This window comes from Lolium rigidum, chromosome 4 (assembly GCF_022539505.1).
Source record: "Lolium rigidum isolate FL_2022 chromosome 4, APGP_CSIRO_Lrig_0.1, whole genome shotgun sequence".
Taxonomy (NCBI): domain Eukaryota; kingdom Viridiplantae; phylum Streptophyta; class Magnoliopsida; order Poales; family Poaceae; genus Lolium; species Lolium rigidum.
The window spans coordinates 2,476,069-2,492,444 of NC_061511.1; the positions used below are offsets into that span (position 1 = coordinate 2,476,069).

Below are 16,376 nucleotides of genomic sequence, written 5' to 3' on the forward strand. Positions count from 1 at the left end.
TGAATGTCCTGGCAGAATTATTAACTTTCATATTTTGTGTGTAATAAGACCTGCTTGTTGTGCTCACTCACTTACGTTTCAGGTCCTCATGCTACATTAGGTGTTCTCAAGGAAAAATACTGATATGACAGTGTTTCGAAAGTACGTATATCTGTCAGTGTTATATATATTACAGTTCATACCTAAGTTGTGCATGAAGTGATATTTCTTCAGCAAAAGTTACCTGATTGTATTTATTACGAGTGTATTTGACATATAAGGAACCCGAGCACAAAATCAAATGGCTGATATGTGGCATGCATCTAAGGTTGTTAGATGTTTCCATTTTTTAGTTCCATAGATGAGAAGACGCGACTCAGGACGTACTCCTTGGACACGAGACGGACGCGCGGCCGGGCCGCTCGGCGCTGCTCGCAGCCTTGGGCAAGCCGATATCGTCACCTGCGCAGGGTGGCGTGCGCTTGAGATTCCACTCGAGATCGACTGGATTTTGTAGTCAATCAAGTTGTAGTGTTCAGAACTTGTGAGGTTGTTAAATTTCAGAGAAGATATCAACTGATATGAGTTTCAGAATTATATGGCCATATCCTCTGTAATTTTATTCCAAAGCTGCTAATGTACGAGTTTCAGATTTTTGTGCACTACCCAGGCTAGATGGAATGGTGTTCAGTTAGAGAAGATAGATGATCTTACTTGGTAGCTTATCATATATGTACTGTCCCTTTTGATTTTGCTTGTTGATCTTTAGATAGTATTTTCTGCTGGCAGACCTTCTATAAACAAGATGGTATATTCCCTTCCATGCTCTATAAAGAAAAGGGATTCCATGCTTTTGCATGTGGTATTCTCTAAACTGTAGTTCTCTCTTATTTAGCACAAACTTAACTATCTCCCGATGTTTCGGGCATTATCTTATATGGTTTACCACGGTAGTAAAAAATGTTGTTTGCGGAATAGTTATTTGTCACGGTTTCCCCTGTGTGGAAGTTGTAATTAACGACTACGGGTCAATTTTTGGCTGAGATTTTGGTTTTGGCGAGTGGGATGTATCTTGAATCAAAATGGCAGGTACATCTTGACATGGTTGTTTATCCCAGGCGTGATTTGAGGAAGATGCACGGTTTTCCATCTGGAATCAATGTTGAGTTTTGTGCTCTTGCAAACGAATATTTCCCTGCGTGATTTGAGGAAGATGCACGATTTTGTGACTACAGAAATTTATTGTTTATTTTGGTTTAGTCATTTCTTATTTCGGTTTATTCTCGACAAAACTTCACAACGTGCAGACATCCACGTGATAGATTGATGATTTAGTTTTATAGCATATGTTCCTTACAAATGTGGTTCCGGTAAAACCTGACAAGTTATAGAAATTGTAAAATATTTAATATCAATGGACAATCGCAGAAAATGGGAAAACAAAATCTCATGGCAAAAATGGAAGGCGAATCTAATAGAACCGTGAATACTCTCTGCATTAAATTTGAATGACCAATACATGAAAGATCGTCTTACAACTATTTTGGTATGAAACATCCTGTATAATTCTGTAAAATTTATAGGGATAAGAAATAAACGCCATATTTGATGCGTATATAGCAACTCAAGACATGATCAATCACCAAAAATATAGATTTAAGCACCAAAATAAATTATTTATTAAATTACCGTCCTATATGTCAGCATCCATTGGCATATTAATACGCTTTCATTTGCACTTGCGCGATAGCGCAACGGGTCATCTAGTCTAAATTAAGTGCTACAATTCTACACTAGATTCTGGAGATCTGAGACAAGTAGAAGTGGAGAAAGGCATGGAGAAAGGGGAGAAATAACCTGCTGCTGCGTCACCGTCGCCGTGGCCGTGGCCGTCGCCTCCTCCTCTGATTCTTCCTCTAAATTCCTCTCCTTCTCTGCCTCTGACTCTTCATCCAGCTGAATAGCTATCGACTCCCAATCGATTTCCCCCTCTTCCCTGTCCAAGTCCATCACCAAGTGGCGGCTCGCCGGCAGCAGGAGCGGCAGGAGCAGCGGCACGCCGGCGGCATGAGCGGCGGCACGCCGGCGGCAGGAGCGGCGGCTCGCCGGCGGCAGGAGGAGGTCTGGTGCAGTGCGGCACTACAAGAAATATGCTCACTAGTGACCTTTTCTTAACGACCATCTATCTATTCGTCATAGATCTATGACTATTCTGAATCAAATGGTCGTGTGGCGTTCCAGAGGGTCCAACCCTCGAAGAACTACGACCAATTTTTATCAAGAAGGTCATAATTTCCTAACACGAATTGGTCATACATGCATAACACTGATTTAGGGGCTTACATTTATCCGATTACGACCAATTTAAAAGGTCCCTATTGATAACTTGTGAAGTCGTATGAAATGACTAGGCACCCAACTCAGCAGTTTTGCCTAAGTGTCATGTCTATGGGTCAACTTTTGCATATGTGTCCGCATGCATGTGTCAATTTTCACTTACGTGTGCCATAGCACTATATTTGAACCTACCATTGACATACGAGTTCCACAATTGACCTGTTAACCAAGTTGACTAGGACCAATATTTGACATGTGGGACGAAAATTTCACAGAGACCATCCAACCAAACTGGACCCACCAATATCTGCGGACCCACCAATATTTGACATGGCCTTCATCGAGCGCCACCCAAAATCTCATATACCGGTAATATTTTTGGCTTAGGCGCGAAACTAATATGTCAATGGTAGTTCAAATCTCATCTATCGCTAATTTTCGCTTACGTGTGCCATAGCACTTATATTTGAACCTACCATTGGCAGTACTATGGAATTGATGGGCTGAGCCGCACCCGAGCTATCCCGTCCCAGCCCGAGCCGCATTGAACAGAGCACTCATCGTGACCTACCCCTCACAGCGCCTCCTCCCTCCTTCCCTTTCCTCCACCTCCGCCGCCGGCCTAGGTCCCGGCCAACTCCAGCCACTCCGCGCCCCGCCGACCACCTCCCTGGAACCCACTCCTATCCCTCTCAGTAATCCACCGCGAGGAACCACCAAGACTCGCCCCCAACAGAAACCTTGGTCTCAAATCCAGATCCGACAAACCCTAGCGGCGCCCCTGCCGGCCGCCGTCGAGGGCGAACCTGCCGTTCTCACGCGGCTTCTCCAGGTCCTTTCCGACCTCCCTCAACAACGATTCCGTTCGCCCAGCGTGTCGCCGTTCACCGCATGCCGTTGTCCTGCGTCCTCTCCATCCAGCTCCCGGCTAGGATTCGCCCTTGCATCGGCCCGACGCCTACACTGCGCGACCCTTCTCCCTCCCAAGGCGGTTGACAGCGCGAAGGAGGACCTCGTCGCGTTCCTCTCCCTCCCAAGTCGTCGCCCTCGTGGAGCTAACCGCCGACGGCCACGTCGCACTCGTGTGGCTCACCATCATGGCCGCGTGGACCACGGCTTCGTCTAGAACGCTCCAGATCAAGGCCGCGCTCTAGATCGGTGAGGCGGCATGGCCTTGTCCAGCGGCGGTGGCGGGCCGTTGTTGCCGCTGCCACCAGATCTGGTCGCTGATGGTGCCCGCCACGGGCTTCCTCATTGTCTCGTCTACCGTGGGATCCCGCGTCTTGGCGCTCGCCATGGATCCCTTCGTGAGGTACGACCGAACCCTCCTCTCCTTTTCTCTGGTTGTACGTGAGCTGGCCACTCGACTTAGCTAGAATTTGATCCACTATATGTGTTGGGGGTATTTAGCTAGAATTTGATACAGTGCACTGTCAAGATATGACTCGAGGCAGTACTGCCAATTGCAATGTGTTCTAGTGCTAATCGTGGCTGCTGCTCATAGTAAGGTAACCTAAACGCATGGGTACAATCAGAATAGAGCAATACAAAATAATTTGTGTAAGTTGATTAGCTCTTTGAGCCTCTATGCCTGATAAGTTTCTGCTAAAAACAGCTCTTAGATGAACAATTTAATTAGCAACCAGCAACAAACCCACGTTATGTCCTCAATTAACTGCATATATGATAGGAACTTTAGACTGCAATAATATTGCTATATTTCTTTCATTACTACAGAAGCTTTTGTTTTTTACTTGACTCTCACAGGAGCTCCCTTTTGCTATAGATTGCACGGGATAAGTACCTGCAATGGTCGGCCTCAATGACGTTGCGCACTAGCTCTTCAACTGCAGCCGCATCCACTGCATTGACACAGAGTCAGGTATCTACTCCTAGTCTTCCAACACAGTCAAGTATACTTTGTTTATGTGTACAAGCATCTATATTTGATCAATACAAATAGCGTGTGTTCTATCTTGGTCCTGGTTCGCTGGGTACGTACATGTTCAGCAATTAACTAAGTTGTTCCCTTGTAAATGTATCTTAGGATTTATATACTGGCATGTCAATCACTAGCACCAAGGGGTAATGATGTCTCTTTCGATGATAGTTATTTGAGTGATATATAAACTTCTGAGTCATGTGAACAATGTTCTCTGGTATGAAAGTTGACTGCAATCAAAGTGTTTAGCTTTAACTATCTTTCTAGGAAGTATAGTAACATGCTATTGGCTGGCTAGTTCTGATCCTTCCATTATGTTCATCAGTTGTAGCACTTGTTTGGTGCCAAATTTGAATGTAAGAGCTTTTGGATTACAAGCAAGTGTTACTGATTTTCAATCAAGTGGTAGTGAATTTGTATTACTAAATGGCTGCTCTTTTGAATCACAAGCAAGTGTTACTGATCTCTCTGAATATGTTGTGTTGGCAATACACCTTACCTGCAAATCATTGTTGTTAACTGCACTGTTTTCCCGGCTAGGGTTCACTGTTGTGTTTTCAGTTTCCTATCTATCATGTATAAGTATTCTCATTTATTCGAATATAGACTAAACTGCCTGCTTGTACTTTAAGCAGAGAATTAACCTGGGTGCAAACAATAACAGAGCTATAGATGCTATCTTGTAATTAATGAGCACTTTGTTGTCAATTCTTGCACTTCCCCTATCCAGACGCGGAATTACAACTGTACTGAACGATACATATGTTGGATCGATGGAATTAATTTCAACTACATTGATGCATTCCTTTCCTATATCAAATCAATTGCTACTCCTACCTATAGTTACGTGTGTTACCAAATGAACTATAGCATGGAGTAATGGGCCCTATTTACATGTGATAGAACAAGTAGTAGTGCAGGCACAACCGCACAAGTAGCTCATAGAAATTTTTGCACTGAAGCATGAGCTCAGAAGTCACAAATTCAGTTTGTTAACTCACTCCAGCTGGTTACTGTAGCAGAATGAACTCACTCCAGCTGTTTGAACTACGACATCTCTCCCAATTACAATTCAGGTACTTTGTCATATTCTTTGCTGTAGTGAAATACAATGCATTGACTACCCTAACTTTGTCATTCAGTGAGGCTGTTAGGGTCGGATGTGAATCCTTCAATGAATTCAATCCTAATATACTGATGGCTTGTTACGCTCAACAGTTCTCTCCACCGCAATCATATTGGATCACTAATCTAATACATAGTCAGCTCACTGTAAGAAGTACCCCAGTGGGCTGCAGGCATTGTACTTAAGAGTGCTTGTAGGATCATTGCTGTTATTGTAATCAAATGGTGCTCTTGTGCCCTGCTGCAGTATCTCCCAGGTCATTATATGCTTATTTGAGATGCTCTCTTCTGCATAGATAGTTCATTGATCAGACTTGTTAGCCCAGGTCCTTACATGCTTTATTTTGATGCTCTCTTCTGCTTACATAGTTCAGCGATCAATTCCCTATGCTTCTTGATGTGTTTAACCTTGTTATGTTTCAGTTTGCAGGAGAATGCTCATAAGGTTGCGGAAGTCCAAACCAGTACGTGTTTGTCGATGCTTGTAGTTCGTTCTGTCCCAGATTGTGGAGATTGTGGCTGTGTACATAGATAACTCATGTTAGAAGATAGATGATTGTTTCTGTAACATATGCATAAGTTTGCGAAAGTCACGTGTTTGTTGATGCTTGTAGTTCGTACGGTCTCAAATTGTGGAGATTGTGGTTGTGTACATAGATGACTCATGTTAGAAGATAGATGATTGCTTCTGTAACATATGCAACTTTATGCGATACATTCACCTGTGTAATGTTCTGTTCTATTCTGTACGTGGAGATGTTATTTATAAAATTGTGTGTGTTCTCTTTTCTGAATGAAATATTGGTTACTCCCTGATGTATGGGACCAGTTGGAAAGTGAGATCTGACATGTGGGACCAATGTGAAGTAGAAATCTGACAAGTAGGACACAACTGACTAGTGGGACTAGCTGTAAAATTAAATAGGAAAACAAAAAATATTGGATAAGAAAGGCCCACAAAAGGCCAAAAGCCCAAAAATTAAAAGGCCGAATTATTGGGCTCAGCCCATGGATAGCACCCTCCGACCAATTGTTTTGGTCATTCAAATCTGCCACGTAGGATTGGCTTACGTGGACATGCCAGATTGTCCATGACCAAAATCTTGGTCATACAATCCATGACCATCTATATTGGTCAGAACGTCTACGACCAATTTGAAAAAAAGGTCTTTGTAGTCCGTCAGTGACGCTCAGCTGTCGACCAACTGTTTTTTGTCACAGAAAGGTCACGGATGAAAAACCATGACCATTCGATGACCAATATAGATGGTCTTAGGGTAGCAAATTTCTTGTAGTGCGGGCGGTTAGGTCTGGAGTCTGGACTCTGTTGGCTGTTGCGCTCGTCCGTCCCGACCCCGTCCTCGTTCCCCCGTGCTGCTGATGGTCGATGGCTGCCAGCCAGTAGCCACTGCCCAGATTTTTTGGCCCATCTTCTGGCCCATACTCAAATACAATCGGCCCGTGAGGGGGGGCAACCGCCCCACGTTGCCCCACTACTAGCGCCGCCGATGCTGACCGTAGATGCATTCGGAAGGGAGCGTCCTGCGTAAGCATTGGCCATGACGGATGCTCCCATAGCCGCGCTGCCTCGGGAGGAGAGGAGGGCACCGATGCACCTAAGCATGGAGAGCGCCATGAGGGTCAGCAAGAGCTCCACCGGACGGCTGTTGGAATGCTACCCATGGAGCTCATCCACTGTACATAGAGAGATAGAGGGCTCACGACGTCGACGGTGGCTGTAGATGCATCCTGAAGTGACCATTGGCTGCGCCGGATCTTCCCATAGACCCTGCCTCTGGAGGGAGGAGGGCGCCACACCTCGTCCGCGCCATTAATCTCATTGGCAGGGAGATGTGGGCACCGGACTCCCCTGTTCCGTCCGCCGACTCAGGAGGGAGAGAAAAGTGCAGCACCTCCTGAGGGGGAGAAGGGCGCCCGCTGCATTTCTAGGGAGAGGGCAGCCTCGTCTCGTCTCGCAGGGAGGGAGAGGTGGATGGCGCCATGGGAGGCCAGGGAAGGAGAGGCAAACGGCGGCCTCCATGGGAGGATTTGGGTTATAGCGATTAGGAGGAATAGATTTGGGGTTCCAATAGAGTTCTAGATTTTTTTTTTTGGAGGGAAATATAGAGTTCTAGATGGAATCGTGGTGGAGTTCCTAGACTATTCCACGGCGGGGCCGCACCGCTTTGACCGCTGGGTAGAAAGGTAACCGAAAGAGCCACGCCTCAGCCGGTAGCCGGTTGCCCAACCTTCCAAAAAAATGAAAAAAAGTAACCAGGCAAGGTAGAGAAAAAAAAAGAGTGCACATGTCGCTCAAACGATGGAGTTAATCGATCAGAAATTGCACATCTGCAGTGCTCCAATCGACCAGGAGGCGTGAATCCATCTACCTTTTATATAGGGTATAATGAGAAGACTGAAGATACAAACTACAGAGGCTGAAATACAAACTGGGATTGGCATCCTGCTAAGCTAACTAGATCGGTTTTGATGGAACCCTCGATTCTAGGTTCAGATTCAACAAAACCACAGATAGAGTTGATGGATGGATGCATATGCAGAGCGATTCGTCCATGACAATTTTAACAAATGTGATCTTTTTGGAAAACTTAATTAAGCACAAACTGAACTCTCCGAAAAACTAAAACCAGATTTGTTCTTTTTTTTCCAAAGGCCAAACATACTAGCGTTTGGGCAGAGGGACAAACCCCACGGTCATTAACCTTGCAGACACCATGGCATTTCTGACGCAAGAGGCTCAGCACAAGCGGCAGGATGCAAGATGGATCAAATCTAGGTTTTTGTGCCGAAGTTTTCCAAAAAAGTCAGATTTGTCGACTTTTGCCACCATCCATGAAAAGCTACTCAGATACAACAAGATGTAAAACAGGTATAAAAGCATGGAAGCAATACATCCATGAAAGAACAAATGGCTGGTGAAATAGAAACTCTTTGATGGTGAAAAAACAACAATTATCGGGTCTATAAATTTAAAATATTTCAATAATGATGTCTATTATTGAACTTCTAGATGTTTTATTATTCAACTCTCAGACATCATTGGCGAAACATTATTTAGCACAAGACAAGTGTGTTGGCAACATGGGTTTGCGCTTTCAAACATTATAAAAATGAAAGCATTGGTACACACATTCATCTTGTAATCCGGAACGCCTTCCACGAAGTGCGGCATTCATGGCCGTGGATAGGCGGATAGAGAGACAGAGACAGACCCTGCACAAACAAGTTGCAATTAAGATTTTTTTCGCATGCAGCAAGGTGGTACATTGAACTCTAGTCATAAATTGGTATTACTGCCAGAAAATACTTCCTTATCTTTGCAGCAGAATCAGAAAAATAAATTCTGCAGTAACGTGAGCTGGATTTAATTACTAACACAGATATCCTGTTCTGAAGACTTATCCGATGAATCATCAACCATTTTTCTTTTGACTTTGCTCGAATGAGAACTCTCCCTCGCTGGTTCTGAAATTGCAACGGAGGTGGCAAACCCAAATGTCAAACATTAGATATGATGTATTCTTGAAAAAACACTAGATATGACCAACTTGGAACTGGAAGTTGATTGATTCCAATGATGCCAAACTCTCTAGAAATGACCATGAAAATAATTGCATCATTTTCTAGTGGTTTGGTTTACTATTGAGGTAACCTAATGACGAAGGGTCATTCTTAGAAAATGGGCCTCGTTCCCGATTACCATAATTTGGCTACAACCACATATATAATGGCATTCCTGGATGATGCATAATAGATTCTCATGACATGGTATGTAAAAAAAATCAAGAGTTATGACTTTCAGCAACACATGGTCCTCACCTTTGATAAGTAAATCTTGGAGCATTCCAATTCATTTTCAGAACTGCATGGAGTTTGATAATTGACACGCGCCATTGTTTTGAATGCTTTCATCACTATCCATGCATGATATTGGTGGTATATGGCATCTTTCGCTCACTCAAACAAACACGGCGTAGCAGGCCTGCATCTTCTGCATGATTCTTGTGACATGTTTCTCCTTGCTATTGCCAGCTCTATTTCTTTCAGATTGATCTTGACAGTCCTCAAAAGAACTATCATTTATAAAATCATAAACTTTGGTGTTGTTCCTTCTTTTATAAGTTTTGATCAAGTTTTTCTCTATATCATGGAGGTTAGCATGAGTTTCATCCTTCCTTTTCACTGGCAACGACTTTACGCTATTACCTTTCTCACTTCTTCCAAGCATTGGTTCCTTAGGGAGAAATTCTAGTTTTTCTTTCTCCCTAAGGAACCAATGCTCAGAAGAAGTGAGAAAGGTAATATCGTGAATTCGCTACCAGTGAAAAGGAAGGAGGAAAATCATGCTAACCTCCATGATATAGATAAAGACATAATCCAAACTTACAAGAGAAGAAAGAACACCAAAGTTCATGATTTTATAAATGACAGGACTGTCAATATCGATCTGAAAGCACTAGAGCTGGTAATAGAGGAGAAACATGTCATGAGCATCATGCAGCCAGATGCAGGCATGCGGCGCCAACGTGTTTGTTTGAGTGAGGGAAACATACTATATACCACCAATAACATGGATAGTGATGAAATCATTCAAAAAAACAATGGCGTGTACCAAAATCCATGCAGTTCTAGAATGCTCGAAGATGTACTTATCAAAGGTGAGGACCATGTGTTGCCGAAAGTCTTAAATCTTGATTTTTTACATACCATGTCATGAGAATCTTTTATGCATCATCTAGGAATGTCATTATATCTACAACTACTTTATGTGGTAGCAGCCAAATTATGGTAGTTAGGTACAAGGCCCAATCTTTATTTGGTCTTTATGTTTCTTTTATTATGGAACTGGTTACAATATAATCAATTTTCTAGTCTAAATAAGGAATGACTACTTTTTTAGGTATGAATGAATTTTTATGACATATGATTGAGTCAAAATCACTAGAAAAAGCGTGCGCTCCTAGGAGTACGAGTGTACGACGTGCTTTTCACGTCCTGAGTCCATGTGGCGCGCTCGAAGAGCCTATCGTGGTCCCGTCCTTTCATCCCATGGTCGACATGTGGCAATGTTGCAGTGCATCCCGCAGAAAATGCATCATCCACCACGGGAATCTAGCTAGCTTTCTGCTTGATCAATCACAAGCCTGCCTAATCTACCTAGCTAGGCTATCCTAGCGTAGCTAGCCTTTTTTTTCGCAGGAGCTATTCGCAGCGGTAGCGGCTATTTCCCTTGTGCATGGATTTTCTCTTTTCCTTTGTAGATTTGAATATGAAAATTAAATTATCTTTTGAACCGAGTGCTTAAAGATGTCCCGCAGCTGTTGCGCTCTCCAGAGAATTCCCAGCATGCTTCTAACATTATGATGCGTTGTGTACTAAACAACACCTTCAAGAAGGAATGCGACGACAACGGCGCTGCTGCCCGGACTGGTCATATGGTTTCCCCTCATACGCGCAGGGACAAGGCAGGAGGACTTCACCCAACGCCCTTCAGGAAGGAAGGGTGGCACCCGCGGGCGTCACCTCGTCGGTGTCGGCCAAGCCGACAAAGATTTCTCCCGACCCTCGCAACCCCTCCCTGGATGCTCCATCGTGCTCCAGCAAACTCACCGCTCACCAACGCACGCCACCATGGCCTTAGAAACATCATCGCCGTCTTACCGCGGCCAACGCCGAGGCCATCAGAACCAAGGAGGATCTCGAAACCAAGGAGCAATAAGGTAGTGACCACTGGGAGGGAACCGCCTCCACCGCCAATGGCTGTACCCTTCCAGACATGTCGTCAAGGGGCACCCTCCTGGCCCGGTCGAGCACAGACCCACCTAGCCCATGCTCGTGAAGCCCCTATCAGGATGTTGCAGGACACGCAACGCCACCCCAACCAACCGCCGCTCGGCCCACCTCTCCCGGCCACCGGAGGCAGCCCAGCTTCGCCCAGGCCTGGCCCGCCCAGCCCTAGATCGGGCTCAAAGGGCCTGGATCTGGGCCGGGAGGACGCCGCCATGTGCCACCACTCCTCCCCCGCCGCCAACCAGTCGCGTCAGCGCCAGCCCACCGCCCGAGAAGCTGCGCCACCAAAACCGTTGTCAAACAGGGAGCACCGCTGCCGGCCGAGGGATACCCGTGTTCCCCCTCCAAACGCGCGAGTAGGGCCTGCACCGACGGCGGTGGCTAGGGAGGGTGGAGAGGAAGGTCGAGAGAGGGTAGGGTTTCATCGCGGGGAGCGACTGGGAGGGCCGAAACATCACCCCCTTCCTCTTTCTTCCTCTCCCAATTCATACAAAGAACGGTAGATCTAGTATAGGGCCAACAGTTACATGGCTCGGTTACGGCCTTGATACAAAGATGGCCTTGATCCAAGGTATGCAGAAGAGTAGACACGGTGCACACTGGGGAGAAGTTCGCAAACGGCAACAGGTGGTGTACATCTCGAGCAAGCATGTCGGCGGCCTAGGTGAAGGTCTGGTGTGAAGCTCCAGTGGCTCTAGCGTATCAAGGAGAGGCTGTGGCGATCTAGGCCAACTACAACAAAGAGCACTGAAGATGCTCGCGACCAAGAATGTTAGAGATGAGGTAGGGGAGTTGGGAGGGAAATGACACTGGAGAACGATGTGGGAAGACAAAGTAAACTGCAAAGAAGAGGCAATGGTGGCGCAGTTGAAATGTATGTAGTGAAGCTGGAGGATACTCGTACTCATAGGAGAATAATGCGGGAAAGGCAAAGAAAACATGAAGGGGAGGCAACAATAGCGCGGTGAAATGCCCATCCATTACGAAGACACGAGCAAACACACAGAGTGAAATGCAAGTTCTAATGATGTAGCTAGCTAAAAAACTAGAGGATTCCAGGTAGTGGAGTGCAAACATATGGGATATATGATTATCCTTCATAACTCCTGAATAATTAGAAACCCTGAATTGACAATTTATCTGTCAACAATCACCAAGGCATCAATAATTCCTTTATTTTTCATGAAGATTGCTTTTTCCTGTACCATATTTATGAGAATCAACCACCCATGAATGGCAAGAAGTACAATTGTAAGACGCATGAGAACTGAGTGCTAACTCAGTAGCAGAGCTAGCGAGTGCGCAGCCAGCCCACACGGGTTCAAATCCCCACCTAGCAGTAATTTCGCTCGGAGGGGCGAACTTTAAACCGGATTATCATCATAGTGTCCATCCGCGAGGAGAGTCTCATCCTACCTAACAACGTATAGCCAAGGGAGGTAATATTCCCCCATTCGTCGGCCTTTTTTAATTGTAAGACGCATCAGCTAGAAAAATTAACGCAACAACAATGATAACAATCATTACCAAACATCTTGTCATCAGGTACTTCAGATTAAACACAGAATAGTTGTTTATTATGGAATTTAATTCTTTGATCTATGATCATTCAATGGATCATTTTCCCTCTAATCTTCCCCAGGTACCAAAGGAGATGTTTGGCCTCATGCGGCAGTACTAGAAAATAGGAACTTCATTTAACCTAACGAGCAGAAAAAAATAGATTAACTCTGAGCAACATATTGCCTCAACTTTGGATTTGCTAGAACCCTTTCTACTTTAGGCATATCCCTAGCTCTATGTCTTAATTTATTGAGCAGAAAGGTGTCTTTTCTGTTAGGTAGTGTTATTTTCACGTTGGTGCAAGAAACATGTATTGTGGTTCCAGCCATTTAGGGAATGAAGGAGCATGGATTGTGCAATATTAAAAACTGGCTGATTCAGGTGCTACATGCTCTCGGCGAGAGAGCTGTTACATCGTGTGGGGTGACACGCAGAGAGTTGTTCATCGTGTTGGGCGACACGCAGAGTACTGGAGCTGTATCTCTCCACTGACTACTCTGTTCGCTCTCCTATTCTAATACAGATCGTCTACCATTATTGTCCAGCTTGAGTTGATGCAGATTTTACCAATCATTATGTAGAGTTAATCGGTTGGAACCAAAATGAGTGCAGGATGGTACTGCAGTCATATGGCCTTACTTGGTCAGTTGGTGTTCGTGGCCCAAGTGTATGTTTTGCTCACGGTTCTTGATATATACTGGGTGTTAAGACAGGTGGCAGTGCTTATTTGATCCGACAAAGAAAACTCTGCTTGGTTAATATGATAAAAAAAATCTTCTTGGTAAGGTATCTGGCCCTCTACTTTCAATCTAATAAGACTTTTTTTTTATTGTCATAGATGATGCACTGATGGAGGCAGAATCTGGCCCTCTACTTTCCTTTTAGTAGGCTCTATCAGGTCAGCATGTTGGTTTTGTCAGGCAGATCTTGATTCTGATAGCTCACCAGAATTCTTGCAAGTATAAACTCGAATGTTTCTATGAAGTTGAATACTGGAGCATGTATTAGGCCTAACAATCTGCAACTGTAATATAACCATTTCATTTATAGTCTTAAACAAACTTCCAATTGAAGCCGTGTTAGTTTAACATGAAATTTTGGGATCTGATTTTGTTGGTGGTGTATTTAGGTCTATGTGATTTACACATGTGCTATTTTGATTATAAAGGGGAAAATGAGTGGTGCTTATGCTCTGCTCGAAATTGAAGTGGGAAAATCCTTTGAGAAGATCATGTAAGCTTATTCCTTCCTAGAAATCGGCAATATGGCAGGTTCATTTTGGATTTGGTTCACTTGCAAGATTATATTTCATTTTGTTTTCCATATTTGCTGTGTCGGTGATCTTCTTCTTATTTAATATCTTAGAAACCACACCAACAATATGTAGCTGACGCAATACACTTTCATCTAGCCCAGCCCCCCATTAGGCAAACAAGAACTTACTATGTGCTGCTCCACGACTGCATATTTTTCTCTCCCATTGCACCGCACAGGCGTTTTTGCTAGTAAGAAAAAAAAAAATTAAATAAGCAAACTCAGAGCAAGCGATATGTATACTGACTGAATAGAGAAACGTACAGTAAGAATAGAGAAACAGTAAGAATTAAAATCTTATATATCATCTCTGGAATAGAAATATCTGTTTGTGAGAGGTACACATTTGTTAAATAAAAGCATAGTTCGTAACATTTTTGGAAACAAAGGGTCTGTGGCAGAAATACTACTTGAAAGAACAAAATAACAGAATATTACTTGAGAGAAAAGAATTAGAATCATTTCACACTGAACTTATCCGAGGAAACACCTAAAAGAAAAGGGTATATGAAAACTCAAGTGACAAGTGGAGAAAAATCAGCAGTTACCAGCTACTTACATGCCTAGGATACGGGCTCTGCCATGTCCATCTTGATTCGGCCTCTTTTGTTTCTCGAATACCTCTTGATCCAGCCTAAGACTAATTTCCAAATGTGCAGTTTTCAGTAGGTTCATCTTCCCTCTTTTGTGCCTTTGGTATGCGCCATCTTGTTACTGAAAAATCTTCGTTTACGCGTTTCCATCAGCCACAGCATAGGGAACAAACCCTGTAGATAAATAAACAAAGTAAGTTGCTACCAGGGCATTATTAGTAATTTTCTGATACGCAAGCAATACAAGTTCAAAGTTTGTTTCTAGAAAACACAAGTTCAAATCTATCACATAGCTACTGTACCGTGGCTCATACGGCTGCAGACTTGAGTGCAAGGATACGCATGATGAGATTCGGTGTGAATAGATGGGAAAGTGGCAAACAGATTTACTACCGATATGTTATTGCACTGATCTCATATCACCCTAAATGTGAAATCCAGCTAAATGAACTAAAACTACTCATCTCAAAAGAGCCAAGAAGAGAAGCTACCGAATATTAATTATTTTAGTATTTAGGCAGGTAATAAGCAGGTCCAGAGCGCAATTTAGCCCCATACCGGCCATACGTATCCTCAGCTGGCATTGTTGCAGACTTGCAGAAGCAAAAAAAAAATCGAATACCACCGTGATGGGCCTATTTCAGGATCTGTCTGCAGGCTATAATCTGCTTCAAGGTTATATAGCCTTTGAAACTTTGTGCTATTAGAATCACTGGAGGAGACAGGCAGACATCGACTGTGCTCAACTACTCATATACAGTATATGGAAGGGAGGAAAGAAGAGAGAAACACACCGTCAGGATGGAGGAGGCCGGTTGGGCGGTCCTGCGCCGAGATGGAGGCCGTTGCGAGTAGGCGGGAGAGGGACGCCGTGGCGGTGGTCAGAGGAGGGCGCCGGAGGCGGCGCTCAGGTAGGGACGCGTACGCAGCTCGATGGAGGACCCCGGGGGCGGCGCTCACCGAAGGACACGGTGCTCTCGGGAGGCCGGGAGGGGAAAGGGGCGCGGAGACAGCCATCTAAATCGTGGTGGAGAGGCGCCGGTCCGACTCAAATCTATCGGTTTGTTTGGATCCACCAGTACACAGAAAATAAATAGGGCCGTGTCCTTGTGTATGGTTTTTTACAATTAATACCGATATATATTTATAATAGCACAAATAAATAAATAATGTACAACAGAGATACACTGTATCCAGCTATTATATAAAATAAAGTCTAATTTTTTTGCAATTAATAACATATATATTTATAGTACTAAATAATATATGGTAGAGGTACATCAGCTGTCTCCAGCTATTACAAGATAAAATCTAAAAATTTCAGAAATTAATTAGATATATATTTTTATACTCATAAATAATATATGGTAGAGATACATGAGCTGTCTCCAGCGAGTACGAAATAAAGTCTAAAAATTTCAAAATTAACACCATATACGTTTATAGTACTAAATAATATATAATAGAGATACATGAGTTATCTCCAGCGAGTATGAAATAAAGTCTAAAAAAACGAGCTTTAAGGTTTTTAAACTCTCTTTCTTCTTCCATGAACGTAGATATCAGATGAACGTAGGTACCAAATCATACACTTCTCCCATAATTATAATTTGAGCTGCAATGTCAAGACCACGTGCAATCGTGCACACAAGTATTGATTAAAGTTGTCAATCAATATCAGTAAAAGTGCCAATACTAGTATGACAGGGAGG

The 16,376-nt window shown here is 43.8% G+C and overlaps 1 protein-coding gene across 4 annotated transcripts in view; it reads right to left on the reverse strand.

Annotated features, from left to right (window-relative positions):
• Window positions 1–15,551, reverse strand: part of LOC124707908 — a 37,736-nt gene extending 22,185 nt beyond the window's left edge. For 3 of the 4 annotated variants that reach the window (XR_007005023.1, XR_007005022.1, XM_047239598.1), the window contains exons 1-4: window positions 15,459–15,551; window positions 14,631–14,838; window positions 14,201–14,259; window positions 8,781–8,869 (exon numbers count right to left, since the gene is read on the reverse strand). Coding sequence is in view for 1 of the 4 variants with exons in the window: in XM_047239598.1 (XP_047095554.1) it covers window positions 8,781–8,869; window positions 14,201–14,259; window positions 14,631–14,746 (264 nt within the window). In the remaining 3 variants the exon portion in view is untranslated. The remainder of the gene's footprint in view (window positions 1–8,780; window positions 8,870–14,200; window positions 14,260–14,630; window positions 14,839–15,458) is intronic. The other variant, XR_007005021.1, reaches the window with a different exon arrangement.
• Between the last annotated feature and the right edge of the window lie 825 nt (window positions 15,552–16,376).